This window comes from Fistularia commersonii, chromosome 33 (assembly GCF_037954325.1).
Source record: "Fistularia commersonii isolate RoL2024-O1a breed Wild chromosome 33, RoL_Fcom_v1.0, whole genome shotgun sequence".
Taxonomy (NCBI): Eukaryota; Metazoa; Chordata; class Actinopteri; order Syngnathiformes; family Fistulariidae; genus Fistularia; species Fistularia commersonii.
The window spans coordinates 5,517,969-5,528,799 of NC_141316.1; the positions used below are offsets into that span (position 1 = coordinate 5,517,969).

The window sequence follows — 10,831 nt, forward strand, 5'->3', positions numbered from 1 at the left end:
AAGAGGGATACGCAAGCTGCCTATCTATATTCTTTACGTCAAACTGACTAAGGAACGCTTTGGCTTGTCTAATCACTAGAAGTAGTTCAGACACAGCTATATTTTGTTTTTGCACACCAGTGCATAATATAGAAAATGAAAAACTTTCAGCATGGAGTGATTCTTATTTCTCTTTTACTTGTATTGAGGAAAGACTGGAACACATCTACCAAACCTTTTATGTTCCCGCGCCCTCACATCCATCAAGGGCCTTCAGTGACAGAGCCGACAATCCCTTCGGCTCGACTCGGTGGCCTGTTTTTTTTTTTTTTTTTTGGCTTTTTTTGTTGTCTGAAATAATGTGCGCGGTATCAGCGGGAGAGGGGATTTCTCTTTAAATGTTTGATGTTTCCCAGAAATTGTTCCTTTGGCAGAAAGAAGTTCAGCGAGATTCGGTCAAAGTAATTTCGGTGTCTGTCTGGTAGCGATTTTGGCTTTTGAAAATGTTTTGTTTGATACCGCCAGCTTGAAGGGGAAATTCTTTCATTGTATGCTGCGGGCAGAAATTTCAGTCCCGGATTATCTCAAAATCCGAGGGTAAAATAAGAACAATCAAATGAAAGGTTTGATCCGCCAGTTAAGTCTGGAAAGTTCTCGCGCTTCTTAACTCGGTAAAGCATCTTGTGGCGCCGTTGTGATCACATTTATGCTCCGACCCTCAGGTTGGAGGATTCCAGCGCCGCTCTGTGTGCACAGATGGAGCGCTTGGAACAAGAGATGGAGCAAGAGAGGAAGAGACAACGCTTGCTGGAGATCAAGCTACGCAATTCCGAGCGGGCGCGGGAAGATGCGGAGAATCGCAACCGGCTCCTTGAGAAAGAGATGGAGGATTTTTTTTCCACTCTCGGAGATCTAGCCTTGGGCGCACGGACAAGCGATATCTGAGCCGGACACGCGCTTCAGCGCGTGGAGCACGGAGGCCGACGTCAGGGTTAGAATACCAAGGTCGGGTTGGTTTTTAATGGCTTTTGTCCCCCTTCGAAAAAATGAAAATGAATAAAAAAAACAAAACAATAACGGCCATATTTGTGTGTATTCAGGAACGAACTACATGGAAAACGGGGATAACATGAGGCCTGTATCAAAGTGGGTTCCGTTTTTGACCCCTCCTTGCTGTTACGCATGCTTGAAAAAGAACATTTGAAATAAGAAAAAAAATGGCGCTCTTGTGATGACAACCACGCGACCAATCCAGGGTTCGTCTCGTGAAATCAGTATTTTCAGGTGCCTGTACACAAACAGTGGAACTTAATGTAATTTATTTGACATTCTCTTTTACCGGAGAGCACTGAAGTAGAGCCGCTATGTTACACGGACGTTAAACTACATGAGTAGATTTTGAGACGAGACTCTCGAATGATGAATGGAAACCGCTTACTGGTATTTATCGTTGTTGGGTATTTATAATTGAGAGCAGTTTGGATTTGACATCTTGGTTATCACTCTTGTGTCTGTATGTCAATATTGCTGTAGAGCAAGAGCCAGGAGACAGTTGAGCTTATTTTAGATAGGAGTCAGCAAGCAGGGGAAAAAAAAAAATTAAAAAGCTAGTATAAAATGTGTCTTACAGCACCCCCCATACTCATACAGTGCATTTATAAATATCTTTCCATAGTCTGTCAAAATTAGAATGTAGGCTTTACACAAATGAAATGTAACATGTTCAAAATGTCAGTAAGAAGGCAGATTTTTTTTATTTTTGTCCGTGTCAAAAGCACATGAGTAAATGGAGCTACGCACTCCAGTTGTAATGCATTTTTTTAAATATCTTAGTAATTGTTTGAAACAGCTGGAGTGTGTGTCTGCATTTACCATGTTTGAAATTAAAACAACATAAATGAAGGCTGGTATGTACTACGCTCTGCCTCCGGTCTTGGGTATGAACAAAGTATTTGGTCAACAGACACAACAGTAGTGTTAATTTTCTTAACAAACTCTTCTCAAAAGGAAAACCGTAATTATATTTCTGAAGGTGTAAATCTTCTTTTAACTGCAGGGTGAACTTCCAAGTTACAATTTTGTTTTTTTCGTTTTGTATTTTCCTCTTGCCTGGATGCAGTCTTTCCGAGCAGATGTGGATGTTACAGATTTTATGTGAATTATCAAGAGTGCCGGGTTTGCTGTGGCTGCTGAATTTCCTTTATTTAGATCATGAGCAGCAGAATGTAGCTTCAGGAAATTCCATCCGTATCTCATTACCAACAGGACAAGCAGATAAGCAAACATTAGATTCTTGCATTATTATTATTATTATTATTATTATTATTATTATTATAATGTACTGATGATATTTAAATTGTTCAGTGCGTTGGCAGGCTGAAACCACTAGCCTAGCATCTTCAGCTTCTACACAAGGATTCTCCCGCTGATCCATTTACAAATTCAGATCGATATTGGATTTTTTACGAATTTAGATCATCACAACCAACCACCAAGGATCATCAAAAAAGGACTTGGATGGTTCAGGAAGATTTCTTAGTAGCAGCGGGGGAGAGTTAAAGATAAATCAGTGTATCACCGGGTTGACGCTCAGTGTCAATGACACAAGATCCGGCCCAGGAAACGATTAAAACTTGACTTAAATAACCAACAGTCATTTCTAAAGGAAAAAACTCGACTCTAACCTCTAACATTCATTTCCTATTTATTATGACCGTCTTTCGTGCGGTTTTCTTTGACGCTCAGAGAGGGTGCTTGAGAAAAATAACATTTTTAGCTGATTTCAAACAAAGTGATGGAGTCAGAAGACATTCCTCTAAGTCTGCAGCCATGTGCAAAAAAAAAAAAAAATATTTGAGGAGAGATTCAAATGCATCCGTGTTGTTATTTATGGAGCAAAGCTGAGGCAGAAAGCTGCTTCTGAAATCTTCTATGTCCTCAGGCCCTCCCAGTGCCTCTCTTGTCACATGGTTTCCATTTGATGGCAAAGCCTCAGCCTTTGGGTCACTGTGATCCTCGAAAATGTCACCAAACCTTTAATGTACAGATGTTATAACAGGGACTATGCCAACTATTATTCAAGCGTTTCAAACTAAGGGCATGCTGCCAAGTACAGAGTACATTAAGCTGAGTAGGTGAAGGCCAGGACACAGTGAATTCCAATGCTCGGCCACCTCAGCTGTTCGCTCACCAAACATCCAAATGGCCTGCCTGGAAGCCATGTTGATTTTGGCACATGAAGCTGAACACTGCCCTAAAAGAAACAATGGAATTTCCTGGTTGTGCCTTCAGGGAAGTGTTTTTAAATAGGAAAAATGTAGTGTTGCTTGCTTGTCCAGAGATGTAGTGCATATATCCGCCAATAGTACACACAGTGGCTGCAAACTTTTTTTTTTTTTTCAATATGGCAACAAAAGTGCTGAAGACGATTAACTTCATCTCCCTAGATGGTGCCAATTCTTGTGAAAGTGATTTGTGATTTGAATGGAAGTGTTGAATAAAAGAATGTATCCTCGTAGTGAATGTAACGTGTTGATGAAACCAGCCCGAAGAAAAATGGAAACAATGACCATGGGGGGAAAAAAAATATACAATTGCTGAGACTTAAGCAATTCCTAGATGTCTGTACAAAATTGTACATTTCTGCCTCCAGCTTTCTTACAAGGGATTGACCTTAAAGTTTAAATCTCTATTCCCAGATAAAAGTCTTGCACACAGCAGTGCTGTGAGCAATGCTTAGTTACAGATGTCAGAGAACATCAGCAGTCGTGTTAAGCAACACTTACTTCTCAAAGGGCCCAATAAACACTATAAATATGTGAAAATGTGCTTTGATTGACAATGTGACTGTGTTTTTTTTTTTTTTTATTTTGTTATTTTTTACATTATAAAGAAATATAAAGCCAATGTTATACTAGCCTCTTTAATTGCACAGGTTTATGCTGCCACCCTAGAGTCCGCAGTCTGATGATACAACATCAATACAGGTTCTTTGACTCCAACAGAGACATTTATTTTCCTTGTATGTATATATGTGTGTCTCAATACTAAGGTTAAATGTTTCTTATGGCTCTGCTGATCATCAATGGTGCTTATTTATTATGGATTTACACTATTGTAAATGGATGGACATGTATGGGAATAAAGGTAACAAAGATCATGTGCAAGATATTCATGGACTTCCAATTATTTTGAGAATTATTTAGAAAAATAGATACTGGTGGAAGGATAGCATGAGATGGTTTGGACAGGCAGAGAGGAAGGATAGTAAATGGGTAGAAGGATGCTGAGGTTGACTGCCAGGCAGGAGGCCTAGCAGGATGTAGTTATGGATGCAGTGAAAGAGGATAGAAGCAGATGATTAGAGATTTTTTGTTGTTTTTCCTCCTCAAGTCTTGGATATTCTGAACTCAGATGGTGAGGTATAATTTTAAGGCCATGCCATTTTAAAATGTATATTCTTTTTTTTCTCCCACATCTTTGGCAAATTGTCTGTTTAAAAGATTCCTGAAAGAGGCGACGTGTTCAGTTATCACCACCACTCGTTCAATATCAAAGTGCAGTAAGTCTGACTACGATGGGAGAAAAAAAAACAACCTTCCTATAAAACCACAAAACAATGATGTTGCAAACCGATTTTATATCACATTTACAAGTTGAAATATTCATCCAGGTTAAAGAAAGAAAAAAAAAGTCAGACATCTGGGATTCAAAGTGTATTTGATTTATTTGCAGTACACATTTTTTAAATTCTTTTTTTGTTGTAGAGATGGCATCATCAGATCCCAGTGCATGTTTTCTAGTAGTGCACTTAATTTTTTCTTGGCTGCGGCTCTTCGGTGGCGCACATCCGGGGAATTCTTAAAACTACTTGGTTGCTGGATTCACTAGCAAACATTACAAACCAGCACCATACATATATGACTTGTTGTAGGTATTCACTCATCTTTTTTGTGTTTATTGACAGTTTTGTCCTTAGCCACATCCAAAAGCCCAATCCGTCGGCCAAGTGTGTTTCAGAGAACACACATGGGCAGGCAGATATGTTTGGTTGGTTAAGGCTGATTACATAATATTATGACTATAAACAAGTCACAGAAATAAAAATGTATCTAATTCATAAAAAAAGGAAAACAAGGATTAACAGTACCAAAAATTTTTCTTTACCTTCAGGAGACAGCTAACAAAGGCTAGGCCCATCACATACTAGCACAGTTTGCTGAAGGTATTGCACATTTACTTTTAAATGACAGAAACAAACAAAAAATAAACAAAAAAACAAACAAACAAAAAAAAATCATATAACAGTTCTCTTACTTCTGGGTGAAGTATACACAATGTACAAAACTAGAAGTCTGTTGAAACCGACAAATAGTACACTTTCAAATAAATAAATAATGGAATCTGTTATTCACACGTCTTCGACAGCTAATTCTGCAGGCGACCCAGAATATGCGAGAACTGGCAGAACTTCAGTGTGAGGTAGTTCATCAAAGCCGACTTGGATCAGAATGACGCTACGGAAAGATGCGACAACAATAAAGCGACACCAAACAAAGGAGAAAGAATAGTCCAATTAAAGCTCAAAGTGTTGGACTAAGAAAATTAAGAGCACTTTAAACAAGGGTTTTTTGTTTGTTTGCTATTCAGTTTGATTATTTATAAAACAAAAGAGAGATGGGCTGATGTGACGAATGGATACACTTCACGGTTTCCTCTGGGACATTGCTGCAGATCTAAGTTTTAGTTTGAACTAGTTTTGGCAAAATTATTAATACATGATTCTTGCTGCTTCAACTGATTTTATTATTCTTTTTATCATAACAGGGAGAGGTTGATGTCTGCTAAGTACTTGAGTCTAACCTTATGAGAAGCTAACCTCACCTGAGAAGAGCAGGAGCTAGCAGCACCAGCTGCTCATAGGAATATATAAGGAGCGGTATTTACATATTGGGAATTTGACAGTAACAGGTTAAAAGTGGGTTGCACCATACAAAGTCCTTCTAATTGATTATGTAATAGTTATTACCTACAGTTTTCCAAAAGTAGATGTGAAAAGCGAATATGCCTGTTTGTAGCCATATCAGCAAAGAAAAAACAGCTTGCTAATAACTTAATAAATGTTCAGCTAAATGATAAAGCTTGGTGCAAGCTATCGAGCATTAGCAATGCAAATAAATTTAGACAAGAGGTAATCATTTTGACTTTTAAGAAAGACACTTGATATAATACTCAAACAATGATGTTAATATAGAAACGTATAAATTATATTCCTTGAAACCTTTACACAAAAAGCAAACCGAGAGTATCTTCTCATCCAAATAACAGATTAGTTGGTAGAGTGTACTTCTTTCTATAGTGTTCATAGGTACACAAGTTAAAACTACATAAAAAAATAAAAGTCTGAGACTTATACAGTATTTAGCATCTAAAATCTTCTTTCAAGTTATACATTGCAATGGCTTCCCATTTATGTAGTGGATAGCTTCTGATTGGCTAAAAAAAAAAGCAGCTGATACACATATTGCTATAGTCTTGACTTGCTGAGACGTCGCTCTCAGTTTTAATGGTGCAACCCTAACTAAATCATTTATACTTAAACTTGGTAAAGGATCAATGAATAGCTGGTGCAACCAAACCCCGAAACCAACTAAAACAGTCACACGATACCAGGTTGCCAAAGAAGAGCACAGCAAAAAGCAGTGACAGGCTACTTTGTCAAATTGGTTTTCGACTTCCAAGAACAACATCCGCATCAAAGACCTGGACCACGCCTCTTTAGTGCTGCGTTGCACTTTTTACCTCTACAGGCACCATCGGTTTTATGCCTCTGCTGTCAGGATCAAGCTTTTCACCCCCTTCAAGTACAATACACTCTGACTCTGTGTCTTGCAGATAGGAGGATTAGTTATGCAAACATTTCTAGCAGGCAGAAATCATTTTTGCAAACTGCCGGAAAAATTGTTGCGAGCAGCAAAAAATGTTATTACAACTGCTTTGTTTTTATTCTTAAGACCATGATAGTAATAAAACTTAGCCACCTTGTCCCATGAGCTGCCAAGATAACTATAAGAAGCCATGGCTGGTTCACATTGCTAAAAATTTACGATTCAATTGTTTTATTTTATTTTATGTTGATGGGCCAGAGGAAATAAGGCATGCATAACCGTCAGGATTCCTACTGGACATCGATGAGCTGATTTTGGAAAGTCTGATGTGCAGCTAGTTTTGTGGCCTTCCCAATTACCTCTGCAGTATGACAGTCCCTCTTTAAAGCAAAAATCAACTGAGATAGACGGGAAAACTTCTGTAAATATGGTCACAGTGGAGGCTCTTTGACAATCCTACTTGAGTTAAAAAAAAAATTACCCATGTCCAAAAGATGTCTGACATCCTGCCAAAACATTTGGCAGGATGTCAGACATGTTAAACAAAATTCTATCGTAGTTTGACCTTCTGATTGCGAGTACTGCTCAAGGAGGATGTTTGTAGTTGTAAATGACTTGACTGCATGTGTGTATGGGACCTGTGTGTCTTTGTCAAAACATATGTCGGTGCTGGGGGTCACAATGTTGACTTTGGCTTTTGAGTAAAAGGAGAGTGACACACACGCCACAGTCATGAGCCAACTCTGTTAGGATAGAGTCACATTTAAGACAGAAGAGAGTTGCCCGCAGAAACTGAAGTTTTAAATTAAACCTAAATGTAAACTATGGGACAGTAATTAAAACCTGGTGAAAAGGCATGTTGTCTGGAGATAACTAAATTCAAGATAGATGGGGGGGGGGGGGACACGACGACACACAATGTTATTTTAAAACCTGCCAATTACTCCCTTGGGGTGTTATTTGAGTCAGCAAAAAAGTGTCTCCTCTAAATAAGCAGCACTGCAATACTTGGGACATTAAATGCCAAGTTTTGTCAGAATTTCATTGCACCTGTAAAATAGTGTGCTGCTACTCTGCTTGCCCTGACAAGTCCCGATAATGGAGTCACCGACATGAAAGTGAACGCTGGGGAAGCGCTATCTACAGCTGGGAGAGAAAAAGTGGGGGAAAAGCAGACCCAGGGAGCAGTATTGGCAGAATGTTAGCCATTTCCTGCCTTTCCAATCTCTGACATGATGAATTTCCTTTCCAGAGAAAGGAAGGCTTATCTGGCTCATTTACATTACTGGTTCTCTCCGTGGATGCTTTTGGTTTTTGAAGGTGGAGTCTCAACATTTCACAGTATCTGCCGACTTCAGCAAAGGGCTGGTTATCTGGTTGTGGGAGTGATAAGGGCTAATGATCATCGCTTTGATTTTAACACCGAGCTGGAACAAGTGAGCCTCAGGGTCTTACTTCTGCCTGGGGCAGCAGCAGCAGGGGCTGGAGAAATAGCAGAGCTCGCCATTCAGTGCAGCAACAGTTGAAGGGAATATCAGTGACCAGCTCTTCAGCACCAGTGCTGATGATTTGTGAAGGTCAGAGAAGATCCCTTTGCTATTTCTCTGTCGGTTCTCTCTCTCCCCAACTTGGATATCTTTTCGCTACCAATGACAGAGGTCCCTTCACCAGAATAATATAATGGGAAGAGCCATGGCATCTTGGGACATCCCCCAGTTCAGTTTCATAAATAAATCACCATCGAAAGGTCAGATGAGCAAAGACGTTATCAAGTTAAACAGATCTTAGTCAAACCAACCAAGACTAAAACAAGAATCATAAAAATGTCTTGGAACCGAGTAAAATGCAATTTAACAGAAGGCTTTTATGCAGGCAAAACAATGTGGTCATTCATTTGCTACAACCTCAGTTTTTAACAACCAAAGGATGAGACGTGTGCTAAAATCTGCCTCCCAGAATTGTCGAAGAGTGGATCTGCCTCTTTCCTAGCAGAAGAGATTCTGTGAAACGTTTCTTGACAAATTGAAAAGAAATGCAGCCAGTTCCCATTGACACTTTTAAGCTTCATCCAGCAGTTGAATGCAATTCACTGTTTCTCCTCTGGCAATAAAAACAATGAATTTGTATCCAAAGAAAGCCCAAAAAATATGACCAATATTCACTTCCCCTTTTATTAAGTACAAAGATAAAACTAATGTGTTATAGCAGTATACCCGCTCGACATATTTTCCATTTATGATGAATAAAATGATCAGATTTTACTGAGCCCATTAACCATGTTTGATTGTTGTCTTAGGGCCATAATCTGTGGTGCAGTTGCTGTTTATCACAACAAATGAATCATCATTAAAGTGCGGCGACACTTGCGGGATCTATTATTCCACATTAGTTTGACTCAGCTGTGCTGAATAAAAGGAATGCAATTGTAACTTTCAGTTGCTACTACTGCAAAGAAACAACTCTTTTTACTTTGATGAAAAACCTTGATTAAACTGCCTCTTTCATTTAAGTGACTCAATCTTGACCATTTTCGGAAAAAAAAAAAAAACAACTTCAAACCTTGCATGATACTTCAGTTTTCTTAAAAGGATCAGAATCAGCGATGTCACCGAAAAACCACCAAGAATTCTTTAAATCAGAACTTGTGACGCTCCATGGGGTTCATTTGCATAATAACTCTGGCAAAACACTATACTAGTTAGCCTGAGTAAATAAAAGGAAAGCACCATAAAATAAGCTTAAAATGGGATCATCTCTTCCAGAAAGGCAACAAAGTCAAATGTAAACTTTGTGACACTGCTATTTTATTTAATGCTAATTTGGATGTGGACAGGAATTGGTTTAGAGCCAAAGATCCTGTTACTATTACAGCAAAAGACTTCTAATCAGTGTGTTTGGAGGTGACTTTTTTAGTAAGCTCAATCGCAACTATTTTTTTATACCCTCAAATACTCAGATGATTCTAGTCTATAAATTCTACAAAGACAACAAAGAGCTAGATAAAGCAGACAAGCTTGCTCAAGCTGCTGTCGGGCTGTTAAACATGAGGGTCAATACTACAAATGCATGTCACTTTTGTTGGCGTAAGCTCAGAGATGTAGTCAAGCATTTTTCTGTTTCGGTGCACATATGACTGTATCTTCAGTAGAAACCAGGGGCTTCAAACAATGACATCACTTACACTCCCACGCACGCACACACACTTAAGAAAAAAAAAAAAAAAAAAAAAAAAGAAACACAAAAAAAATACAAAACTTCACTGTAGTGCACTGGAAGAGCCTCTCGTATCCCGCCTTTCTTTACCATCATAACTGGTTAGTTAATTGCAGGACAAAAGGAAAAGGGAAAGGAAACTGCCATCCCTTACTATAACTCAAAACACGTAGAAAAATATACAATAAATTTGAGACCCACCATTCACATTTAGTGTTGGTTTGCTATGGAACCCACTTCTATCCGCACGCCGTTAAACGCATACACTATTGAATGTCCACCCATATACTCAGGAATGAATGACAAACAGGCACTTTTCCTTTCAAAATCAAAAACAATTAAGGGCATCATTATTGCATACGGTTTGATTTTCCTTTCCTTAAAGTTGTGTGCTGCCGTTTCAATACATCAGGTTTTAGGTACTTTTAGTTTCATAGGTGAATCACAGGCAAGTCTGGTTTTGCTGAGGGTTTGCCCATTGAAAAATAAAATAAATCAACTTTCAAATTCCACATAAGCACATAAGGACAAATAAATAGGATGTCGTCACATAAAGCCATAAAGCAGACATCTCGTCACACGTTTCCCATTACGCTGCAAAATCTCACGTCCTGTCCTCATGTCCATCTTAAGACACCAAATATCATCACGTTCACATGCGTTCTCAAATCACAATTCTGAACTTGACTGAAATACATTCTACTTACATCTTCACTGATATTACAAGCTCACGAGCCTCTACATCTCCACAA

The 10,831-nt window shown here is 38.8% G+C and overlaps 1 protein-coding gene across 2 annotated transcripts in view; it reads left to right on the plus strand.

Annotated features, from left to right (window-relative positions):
* Positions 1–1,585, plus strand: part of arhgap22b (Rho GTPase activating protein 22b) — a 40,833-nt gene extending 39,248 nt beyond the window's left edge. For both annotated transcript variants that reach the window (XM_086140808.1, XM_086140809.1), the window contains one exon: positions 702–1,585. In XM_086140808.1, the coding sequence (XP_085996934.1) occupies positions 702–924 (223 nt within the window). In that variant the 3' untranslated portion in view covers positions 925–1,585. The remainder of the gene's footprint in view (positions 1–701) is intronic.
* Positions 1,586–10,831: the final 9,246 nt, after the last annotated feature.